The sequence below is a fragment of the Sus scrofa genome, chromosome 13, assembly GCF_000003025.6.
Source record: "Sus scrofa isolate TJ Tabasco breed Duroc chromosome 13, Sscrofa11.1, whole genome shotgun sequence".
Lineage (NCBI taxonomy): Eukaryota > Metazoa > Chordata > Mammalia > Artiodactyla > Suidae > Sus > Sus scrofa.
The window spans coordinates 208145030-208157031 of NC_010455.5; the positions used below are offsets into that span (position 1 = coordinate 208145030).

General features: G+C 43.9%; 1 protein-coding gene across 9 annotated transcripts in view; it reads left to right on the forward strand.

Moving 5' to 3' along the window:
* Positions 1 to 12002, forward strand: part of PCBP3 (poly(rC) binding protein 3) — a 198420-nt gene that overhangs the window by 84081 nt on the left and 102337 nt on the right. For all 9 annotated transcript variants that reach the window (XM_021071086.1, XM_021071088.1, XM_021071090.1 and 6 more), the window contains exon 2: positions 8417 to 8481. Coding sequence is in view for 2 of the 9 variants with exons in the window: in XM_021071088.1 (XP_020926747.1) it covers positions 8472 to 8481 (10 nt within the window). In the remaining 7 variants the exon portion in view is untranslated. The remainder of the gene's footprint in view (positions 1 to 8416; positions 8482 to 12002) is intronic.

Sequence of the window (12002 nt, forward strand, 5' to 3'; positions counted from 1 at the left end):
GTTTTCTTTGTTTCTATTTCATTTATTTATGCTCTGATTTTTCTGATTTCTTTCCTTCTGCTAACTTTAGGTCTTGCTTCTCGCCGTAGATGTGAAGTTAGGTTGTTTATTTGAGCTTTTTCTTGTTTCCTGAGGTAGGCTTATATTGCTATAAACTTCCCTCTTAGAACTGCTTTTGCTGAATCCCATAGGTTTTGGATCGTTGTGTCTTTGTTGTCATTTGCTTCTAGGTATTTTTAAATTTCCTCTTTGATTTCTTCAGTGATCCATTGGTTGTTTAGGAGCATGTTGTTTAGTCTCCACTTGGTGTTTTTTGCAGTTTTTTGTTGTTGTTGTTGTTGATTTCCAGTCATATGGCATTGTGGTCAGAAAAGATTCTAGATATGATTTCAATTTTCTTAGTTACCGAGGCTTGATTTATGGCCCAGGATGTGATCAATCCTAGAGAATGTTCTGTGTGCACTTGAGAAGAATGTGTATTCTGCTGCTTTTGGATGGAATGTTCTATAAATGTCTATTAAGTCCATCTGGTCTAATGCATCATATAGGGCCTGTGTTTCCTTGTTGATTTTCTGTCTGGATGATCTGTCCGTTGCTCTAAGTGGAGTGTTAAAGTCCCCTGCTATTAATGTGTTATTGTCAATTTCTCCTTTTAAAGTTGTTAGCAGTTGCCTTATATATTGAGGTGATCCAGTGTTGGGTGCATATATATTTGCAGTTGTTTATCTTCTTCTTCTGTTGATCTTTTGATAATTATGTAATGTCCTTCTTTGTCTCTTATAATATTCTTTATTTTAAGGTCTATTTTGACTGATATGAGTATTTCTACTCCAACTTTCTTTTGATTCCCATTTGCATGGAATATTTTCTTCCATCCTCTCACTTTCAATTTATATGTGTCCCTAGAACTGAAGTGGGTTTCTTGAAAGCAGCATATATATAGGTCTTGTTTTTGTATCCATTCAGCCAGTCTATGTCTTTTGGTTGGGGCATTTAGTCCATTTACATTTAAGGTAATTATTGATATATATGTTCTCCTGCCATTTTATTAACTGTTTTGGATTTGTTTTTGTGGTCTTTTTTCTTCCCTTCTTCTCTTCTGGTTTGATGACTATCTTTGGTGTTGTATTTGAGTTGCTTTTTCTTATTTGTGTGTATCTGTTGTACATTTTTGGTTTGCAGTTACCCTGTAGTTTTATTTATTTATTTATTATTTTTAAAAATTATTTTTATTTTTTTCCCATTATAGCTGGTTTACAGTATTCTGTCAATTTCCTACTGTACAGCAAGGTGACCCAGTCACACATACATATATACATTCTTTTTTCTTACATTATCATTCTCCATCATAAGTGACTAGATATAGTTCCCAGTGTTCTACAGCAGGATCTCATTGCTTATCATTCCAAAGGCAATAGTTTGCATCTACTAACCCCAAATTCCCTGTCCATCCCATTCCCTCCCCCTCCCCCTTGGCAACCACAAGTATGTTCTCCATGTCCATGATTTTCTTTTCTATGGAAAGGTTCATTTGTGCCATATATTAGACTCCAGATATAAGTGATATCACCCTGTAGTTTTTATATAGGCATATATATATATATATATACACAAGATTGTTTTAAGTTGTTGGTCTCGTAATTGCAAGTGCATCTCCAGTGTCCTGCATTTGTACCCTCCTCTTCTCATGATTTCTTTCTTTTTTTTTAATAACACTGTTTTTCACCATCGTTGTTGGTTTTCATCTTTCCTCTCCCTTTCTTCTGATTTGTCACAGGTATTTTATTATTATTATTTTTGTTTTTTGTTTTTGTCTTTTCTAGGGCCTCACCCACAGCATATGGAGGTTCCCAGGCTAGGGGTCTAATTGGAGCTGCAGCCACTGGCCTACACCACAGCCACAGCAACGAAGGATCCGAGCCACATCTGCAACCTACACCACAGCACACAGAAATGCTGGATCTCCAATCCACTAAGTGAAGCCAGGGATTGAACCTACAACCTCATGGTTCCTAGTCAGATTCGTTAACCACTGAGCCATGATGGGAACTCCTCATGATTTCTGATTTTGGTAGCATCTTTGTGTGTGGATGATTTCCTACCTTTGCTATATATATGCCTTTACTGTTCTGCCTTGTCATTTGTAATATTTTTGTTTCTAGTTGTGGCCTTTTTCTTTTCCACCCAGAGAAGTTCCTTTAGTATTTGCTGTAAAGCTAGTTTAGTGGTGCTGAATTCTCTTAGCTTTTTCTCGTCTGTAAAGCTTTTGATTTCTCCTTCAAATCTGAATGAGAGCCTTGCTGGGTAGAGTAATCTTGGTTGGAGGTTTTTTCCTTTCATCACTATAAGTATACCATGCCACTTCCTCTGGTCTGCAGTTTCTGCTGAAAAAACCTGCTGATAACCTAATTGGGATTCCCTTGTATGTTATTTGTTTCTTCTCCCTAGCTGCTTTCGGCATTTTCTCTTTGTCTTTAATTTTGGTCAATTTGATTAATATGTGTCTCAGGGTGTTCCTCCTTGGGTGTATTTTATATGGTACTCATTGTACTTCCTGGATTTGAGTGAGTGATTCATGTTAGGAAAGTTTTCAGCTAGTATCTCTTCAGATATTTTTTCTGGCCCTTTCTCTCTCTCCTCCTTCTGGCACCTCCATAATACGTATGTTGATGCATTTAATATTGTCCCTATTTCTTTTAGATTGTCTTCTTTTCTTTTCAATCTTTTTTCTCTTTTCTGTTCTGCATCAGTGATTTCCACTAGTCTGTCCTCCACCTCACTTATTTGTTCTTCTGCCTCCTGTATTCTGCTGTTGGTTTCTTCTAATGAATTTTTTATTTCAGCTATTGTATTTTGCACCTCTGCTTAATTCTTAAATCTTGTATTTCTTTGCTCGGTGTTTCTTGTAATTTATCAATATTTGCCTCCAACTTATTTCCAATGTCCTGAATCATCTTCATTATCATCAGTCTCATCTTTTTCATGGAGGTTGATAATCTCCAGATCGCTTAGCAGTTTTGGGGGGGGGTTCTTGCTCCCTTATCTGAGTCATAATTTTCTGTCTTTTAGATTTTTGGTGCAGTCTCCTTTTTGCAGACAATAGAGTTGTAGCCTCTCTTGCTTCTGATGTCCACCCCCCTTGTGGCTGAAATTGGTATGGGGGCTTGCTGTAGGCTTCCTGATGAGAGGGACTGGTTCCTGCCCACTGGTAGGTGGAGCTTATTCTTATTCCTCTGGTGGGTGGGGCTTTGTCTCTGGGTGAGATTAGAGGCAGTTGTGTGCCTGGAAGATCTTTAGGCAGCCTGTTTGCTGATAGGTGGGGCTGTGATCATTGGGAAGCTTTTTGTGTTGAATACATATAGAGTTATCTGATTTTTCTTGAGTGAGTCGTGATAGATTTATTGTTCTAAGAATTCCATCTAAGTTAAATTTATTGGCATGCATAGTTGGTGACATTCCCTTATTATACTTATTTCTTTTTACCAAAGTGAATTTCACATAACGCATAATTAATCATTTAAAATTTCTTTAAAATTATGGTTGATTTATAGTGTTCCTTTAATTTCTGCTATATAGAAAAGTGATGCAGCCACTCATACTCACACATTCTTTTTTTTTTTTTCTTTCATTTTCCATCATGTTCTAACCCAGGAGACTGGGCACAGTTCCCTGTTTTATACAGCAGGACCCCATCACTCATTCGTTCTAAATGTAACCATCTGCATCTACCAACCCCAAACTCCCAATCAGCCTCCCCTCTCCCCACTCCCCCCCGGCAAACACAAGTCTCTCCTCCATGTCCGTGATCTGTTTCTGTTTTGTAGATAGATCATTTGTGCCATATTTTAGACTCCACATATAAGTGATATGGTGTTTGTCTTTCTCTTTCTGATTTACTGCTCGTATGAGAATCTCTAGTTCCATCCATGTTGCTGCAAATGGCATTATTTTGTCTTTTTTAATGGCTGAGTATTATTCCATTATATATACACACTACATCTTCTTAATCCGTTTATCTGGCAGTGGACATTTGGGTTGTTTTCATGTCTTGGGTATTGTGAATATTGCTGCAGTGAACATAGGGGTGCATGTCTTTTTCAGTGATAGTTTTGTCCGGGTATGTGCCTAGGAGTTGGATTGCTGGATCATATGGTAGTTCTATATTTAGTTTTCTGAGGTACCTTCATGCTGTTTTCTATAGTGGTTGTACCAATTTACATTCCCACCAACAGTGAAGGAGGATTCCCTTTTCTCCACACCCTCTATAGCATTTTCTGTTTGTTGACTTGTTAATGATGGCCACTCCAGCTGGTGTGAGGTAGTACCTCATTGTAGTTTTGATTTGCATTTCTCTAGTAATTAATAATGTTGGGCATTTTTTCATGTGCCTGCTGGCCATCTGTATTTCTTCTTTGGAGGAATGTCTATTCAGTTCTTCTGCCCATTTTTTGATTGGGTTGTTTGTTGTTGTTGAGTTGTATGAGTTGTTTGTATATTTTGGAGATTAAGCCTTTTTTGGTTGCATCATTTCCAAAGATTTTCTCCCATTCTGTGGGTTGTCTTTTTTTTTTTTAATGGTTTCCTTTTCTGTGCAAAAGCTTTTGAGTTTAATTAGGTCCCATTGGTTTATTTTTGCCTTTATCGTCATTATTCTAGGGGGTGGATCAAACAAGATGTTGTTGTGATTTATGTCAAAGAGCATTCTGCCTATGTTTTCCTCTAAGAGTTTTATAATATCTGGCCTTACATTTAGGTCTTTAATCCATTTTGAGTTTATTTTTGTGTATGGTGTTAGAGAATGTTCTAATTTCATTCTTTCAATGCAGCTGTCCAGTTTTCCCAGTACCACTTATTGAAGAGACTGTCTTTCCTCCACTGAACGTTCTTGCATCCTTCATCATAGAGTAGTTTTCCATAGGTGCTTTGGTTTATTTCTGGGCTTTCTATCCCATTCCATTGATCTGTACTTCTGTTCTAGTGCCAGTACCATACTGTTTTGATGTTGGTGGCTTTGTAGTATAGTCTGAAGTCAGGGAGCCTGAGTCCTACAGTTCTGTTTTTTCTTTTCAATTTTGTTTTGGATATTTGGGGTCTTTTGTGTTTCCTTACAAATTTTAAAATATTTTGTTCTAGTTCTGTAAAGAATGTCATTGGTAATTTGATAGGGATTGTGTTGACTCTGTAGATTGCCTTAGGTAGTATTGGCATTTTGACTGTATTGATTCTTCCAATCCAAGAACATGGTATATCTTTCCATCTATTTGTGTCATTTTTGATTTCTCATCAGTGTCTTATAGTTTTCAGAGTATAGGTCTTTTGTTTCTTTAGGTAGGTTTATTCCTAGGTATTTACAGCTAATCATTGTAAAGTGTACAGTTCAGTGGCATTCAGTGCATTAAACAGTATTCCACAACCATCACACAGTTTTAGACTTTTTCGAAGTCTGAGACTTTTTCATCACCTCAGAGGAACAACCCCACACCCATTAAGTAATAACTCTTCATTTCTCCTTTCCCCATCACCTGGATACCACTAATCTGCTCTCTCTGGATGTACCTATTCTGGATATTTCATATAATGGAATCATACAATATATGACCTTTATGCCTGGCTTCTTTTATTGAGCTGAATCCTTTCAAGGTTCATCTGAGTTGTAGCATGTTCCGCATGTTATTGCTTTTTATGGCCATAGAATATTTCATTGAGTGAACGTATTGCAATTTATTTATCCAGTCATTCATTGATGGACATTTGGGTTGTTTCTGCATTTTGGCTGTTGTGAATTATGATGCTGTGAGTGAGTATCTGTCTGATTCTCTTTTCAATTCTTTTGGATATATACCTGGAGGTGGAACTGCTGAGTCATATGACAATTCTGTGTTTAACTTTTTGAAGAACTGGCAGACTGTTTTCCATAGAGGCTGAACAATTTTACATTCACACCAGCAGCGTATGAATGTGCTATTTCTCCACGTCCTCACCAACGCTTGATGTATATTTCTGTTGTTTTTGTCAGTTATGTCACGTTGGGTGATAATGTTGTTTGAATCTTCTAGATGCTGTACTGATCTTCTGTCTAGTTGTTTTGACCCTTTTATTGTTATGTAATGCCCCTATTTTACTTCTTTTAATATTCTTTCCTCTGAAACCTACTTTTTCTGATGTTAATATAGCCATTCCATCTTTTTCCATCCCTTTAATTTAATGTGAGTATATTTATATTTTTAAAGGTTGTTTTTCTGGGGGGTTGTTTGTTTGTTTTATTTGTTTTTTGCTTTTTAGGGCCACACACATGGCATATGCGGGTTTCCAGGCTAGGGGTCAAATTGGAGCTGCAGTTGCCAGCCACAGCCACAGCAATGCAGGATCCGAGCCACATCTGCAATTTATACCACAGCGCTTGGCAACATTGGATCCTTAACCCACTGAGCGAGGCCAGTGATCGAGCTCACATCCTCATGGATACTAGTCTGGTTCATAACCCACTGAGCCATAGTGGGAACTCCCTAAAGTGGGTTTTTTAAAATAAATAGTGTATAGTGAGGTTTAGCCAATCTTCAAATCTCTGTATTCCAATTATGATGTTTTAGACCAATTACATTTAATGTGACTATTGATATAATTGAGTCTAAATCTATCATTTTGCTATTTGAGTTTCTGTTTATCCCATTTGGTATTAGATCCTCTTTTTTTTTTTGGCATTACTTTGAGTTGAATACTATTTATGATCAATTTTTCAATTTTATCACCTTTACTAGCTTATTAGCTGTATGTCTTTTTTTTAGAAGTTGCTTTGGGATTCATTGTGTGTATCCTTACTTATCACTGTCTGTCTTAAGTAGTATCATACTAGTTCACTTACAGTATAAAACCTAACAGCAGTATGCTTCCGTCCCACTTCTCCTGGCCTTTGTGTTATTGTGTTGTGCCGTTTTGTTTCTGTAAGCCCTGCAATACATTGTTATTACTTTTGCTTTAAATAGTCCATTATCTTTTAAAACAACCTTAAAAATTAAGAAAAGGTTTCTCTTACTCATTCGTGATTTCTCTGTTTCCAGTGCTTTCCATTTCTTTTTGTAGATCTAGATTTCCTTTGATATCGTCTTTCTTTTGTAAGATGGACTTTAATATTATTTGTGGTTCAGAAGTGTCAGTAATGAATCGTTTCAGCATTTGTTTGTTAGAAAAAGTCTTCATTGTCCCTTTGTATTTTTGAAAGTTATTTTCACTGTTTATCGTATTTTAGGTTGAAAGTTTTTTCCTTCCTTTGGCGATGTCATTCCCTTGACTTCTGGCTTGCTTGCTTCTGGGAAGCCTTTGTTCACCATGTCTGTACATAATGTCTCTTTTTTCTCTGGCTGCTTTTACGATTTTCTCTTTGGGTCAGTTGATTATGATGTGTCTCGGATTGATTTCCTCCGTGTTTTCTTCTGCTTGAGAATTGTTGACCTTCTTGGATTTATGGATTCATAATTTTCATCAATTTTTGAAAAAATTTTGTCCGTCTTTCTTTAAATATGTTGTTGACCCATCCTGTTCTCCCTCCCAATTGTCCAATAACACAAATATTTGTTGTTTTAAGGAAGAGGGAGTCTTTCTTTCCCTGTGTTTTATTTTAGATCTTTTTTATCTGCACAGATTTTTTTTCCACACATTGACTAATTTTCCCTTTTCTAGCGTCTAATGTGATATTAATGCCATCTAGTGTATTCTTCATTTCAGATATATTTTTCACCTTGAGGTGTCTGATTTGGGTCTTCTAAAAAATGCTTTTCCTGTCTCTCCTAAGAGGTTATGCTTTCCTCTGCCTCCTTGAACGTGGACACTGTGTTTATAAGGGCTGTGATCGGACCTTATGGACCAGTGACTTCCTTCCGGATCTTTTTCTGACGGATCTCTGTGCTCGTTAGGAGGCACAGTCTCCCGCTTCTTCCCTCCTCCTCCCTCCCTCCCTCCCTTCCTTTCTCCATGCCTGGAATTTTGTCAGTGGTTGACAGACATCATGACTTTATGTTGGTAGGTTCTGTCGTCTTTCCAGCATTTTAAACTTTCCTTTGGAAGATGCCTTTGCTCCTTGGAACGTTTAGGGCCTGTGGTCGTTTGTTGTGAGCATTGTTCGAGGCACCTGGTTGAGAGCGCCGAGGCTGTGCTCTCCGGTGCCCAGCGGCCCCGTGTCCCAGCTGCTGGTCCCTCGGGAGTGTGGTCCGTTCCTGGGGCAGTGGCCGTCACGGCAATCCTCTGTCCTGCCTCCTGGCCTCACTCACGTGCTGATCAGCGTCCTGGCGGGGACGCAAGCGAACCTCCACTGGAGTTCTTTAGTTTGATAGGATTTGATGTCTAAGGGGGGAGATCATTCTTTGGGTTCCTTTCTGCTGAGCACCTCCAGTTGTAATTATTGTTTTTAACTTGTTTACAGGGCTGTCCACAGACAGAGAGCGAGGAGCGAGAGAGAGAGAGAGCGCGCGCTTCACATGATTCCATGTAAGTAGTGCTTCTTACGACACCGTTAGAGATGCATGTCTTTAAATTTAGTGTTTCTCTCTACGTCAGTTGAGTTTTAAAGACTTGCTTGCATATGAAGCCGTGTGTCCTGCTGACTCTCCTTGTGGCCTGGTTTTCTGTCACATGACGACCTGTTACAGGTCAGGGTGGGGTGTCAGTGTCAAATGGGCACGATTTCCCTTCTGGCTTCTGCAGGACAGATGTTTAAAAAGAGATGGTTTCTTCCTTTTCTGTTAACCTTTCTTCTTCAGAGTCAAGGAGACCAGACCACCCAGCAGGGGCCAGTTTGCTTGTGCCGAGTGGACAGTGCCTTTGTCCCATGTTCCAGCAGTGACGCATGTTCAGTGGCCGTGTGCGGTGGTGCACATCCTGGCCCTGTGGACACCTCTTTGTGGCCATGACTCCAGTTTTGCAAAACCACCTTGAAAGGATTCATTTTAAACTTACCCTTAAGGTGCCTTCATTTTTCTAAAGCTTGTAAATGTTATTTTCTAAAAGTTTTCAGCAGTCTTGCCTGGAAGACTGGCGTGGTCCCAATGGCGGCCGATGGCCCGAAGTGCCCTCTCTGTGCCCGTTCTGCTGGTCTGAGTGCCTCATGTCTGACTCCACACTGGCCTCGCAGTGCCCTGAGGGGCAGGTGCTGGCATTCTACCCACTTTTCAAGGCCTGGCGAGGTGACATCACTGGGCTTGTCAGTGGTGAGACTGGGATTTGAGCCAAGGCCTCCAAGCTCATGAGCCCAAGTCCACTTGGCGGTGGCAGGATAAGCAGGAGCTGCCTTGATGAGGGCACATGGGCTCTAGACTCGGTGTCTGTCCTTCCCAGTGGCCTGGTCTACAGCCCCGAGTGGGTCCTGAGCTCAGCTGGTCCTGATTGGAGAGCACCACAAGCACCGCAGGGCCCTTCTGGGGCCTGTCGCCAGCAGCCCCCTTGGGAGACCTGAAAGATGGGGCCAGGGGGCAGGGAGCACATACACGTGGTACTTAGGGCTACTAGGTGACTGGACAGACTGATTTTTCTTTTTTTTGGGCATATGGAGTCCCCAGGCCAGGGATCAGATCGGAGCCGTCGTTGTGACCTAAGCCACAGGACAGATCCATAACCCACTGTGCCGAGCGTCAGACTTGCGTCCCAGCACTCCCAAGATGCCACCAGTCCCGTTGCACCACAGTGGGAACTCCTGGGCATACTGATATTTGAGGAGGAATGTTCTTATTCTTAATTAAATTGCTTGAGCAAAGATCTTAATTACTCTTTCATTCATTCGGCAAATATTTGTAGAAAGCTTGTGATGGGCTGGCTACTCTTCTGGAAGCCCAGCTTCCTTTGTTCCATCCTCGTGGGGGTTACCAAGCATAAAACAACAGGCCTCCACATCACGTGCCGTGTCAGGTGCCGATGCTTGCTGGGGAGGGATGAGAAGGGTGGGGAAGGGGGAGGGATGGCAAGGGTGGGGGTGGGGAGTCCTGATGCAGCTCTGAAGACTGGTCAGGGCACCCTGGAAAGGGGCATCTGAGCGGGGCCTCGGGGGAGGCCCAGGAGCGACCCTGTGGGGAGGAGGGTAGAGGGTTCCAGGCCCGGGGGAGCCAAGCGAGCTGGGCGCAGGCCCAGGAGATGCGGGGCAGTGGGGACAGCAGGGCCCAGCCGTCCCTCCCAGGCCTTTCTCGAATGGGGGAGGGCCTAGTGTGGAGCTGTGTTGGATTGCTGCGTCTTCAGACTAAGGCTCTTATAATACCTGCTCCTTAGAGGACATCCAAATCCCTCCTGGCTTGGGACCAGCTTTGTAACTGTGCAAATGTGGATCTGATTTTCACAGAAGTCCCGAGGGAGGGGCCTCTGGAAGTCAGGCGTATGAACAACACCGCATGTGCTGGGCCTCCCCCGGGGCTTTGCTCTTGTCCACGGCCCTCTCCCAGGCAGCCAGGCACCTGAGCTGGGAAGGGGGCCTGCTGTTCTGGAAATGCACCAGTGTGCTTGTAGGGATGGGGGGTGCTGGCCCAGAGCTGCTCACCCTGGGTGTGTGTGCGGGTTCACGGCTGTGTGAGCCCTAGTGCAGGCGTAGAGGCCGCGGCGCCTGGGCTGAGAGGCAGACAGCGGGGCAGTGTGAGCAGATCCTGGAACCCCCAAGGCCGGGCGCAGGCCAGGCAGCGAGCTTTGGTAGGGCGCTGTGGCCTCTTGGCGAGCCAGGAGGGGGCCGTTAGAAGTACTGAGCTGCTGGGAACAGAAATGAGCCCACTTCCACTTGGTGGAGCCCCGCGGCGTCTTCCTGGGGGGGTCCCCGGGGTGTGACGAGCCAGAACGGAGCTCATCTGCAGTGGATGTTTCCCAGGGGAGGTGGCGGCTCTGGAAGAAGTTGGTTTTCCATTTGCACGTCTGCCCAGAACTTTTCTCGCTTCCTCAGGGTGGTGTGCAGGGCGGTCTTCCGAGGCGCAGCTGCGCTCAGACAGCGGGGACGCTGATGGCGCTTTGTTTTGTGGGGCCCTCCGGCTCCCCCAGCTCCAGACTGAGCCTAGGACCACACTCAGATCAAGAAATGCACAAATAAGGATAATGAAAACTTTGTTGAAACCGTATTTACTCTGCTGGCTCTGCCCCTTTGTAATACGGGCCTGTTTGCTTCTTAGGCTTTTCCCCCTGCATGAAGATAACAGCTTTCACTACACAACTGAAACATGAACACGAACTTGAAAACTCACCTAATAGTGAACCCGGACAGAGCCGCGCCTGCGCTCCTCCATCAGGGCGCCCGCCCTTCGTGTTCCTCTCGGAGACCCCTCCGGCTTCGGCCCTCGGTTCGTGGGGCAGCCCTGAGCGCACCCTCTCACAGCCCGGTCCTTCCTGGCCCTGCGCCGTCCCCTCCAGGCAGCACCAGTGTGGTGCTGCCTGGAGGCCCTGCAGCTCTGCAGACTGGCCAAGGCCTGGGGCCTCAAGCCCTGGCAGGTCTGCTTCTGTCGGGGGCTTTGTTGCGCCTCGGCTCTTTCTTCCTCAGGCTTCTGCTGTCACTGGGCCTCTGTCTCAGGGCTGGCTGTGCCTTGTAATTCAAAGAGCAAAGTTGAGATAGGAGATTGGTGGGAAGCCTGTGTGAGGAGCACGCAGACTTTCAGCGCTGCTTCCACCTACAGAGCCCCTTCCCCAGGCTGAGGACTGAGGGCTGGGCCAGCCTGCAGCACAGCAGCGGGGCTGACCTGACAGAGGCTGGGGTGCACGCAGTGGATTGTGGAGGCCGGGCCTCTGGGCACCCAGATCCCTGGAAACCCTGCGTGGAGTTTGGGGTGGGGGGCAGGCAGTGTGCCGGCCGAGGGCCTGCATTCGCAGGGTGGGGCAGGAAGACGGGGTCCGGGAGAGACCCTGGGCTGTTCCCTGCCCGGCTGAAGGGATCTCGGGGCCAGCACTGCCTGAGAGTTGAGGCAAATTAGCAATAAGAACATAGGAAGTGGAGCGAGCAGCCGAGGCTCGTCTTCGTGCCAGGAAAGCACGTCGGCTCGTCTACCGAGCCCTGG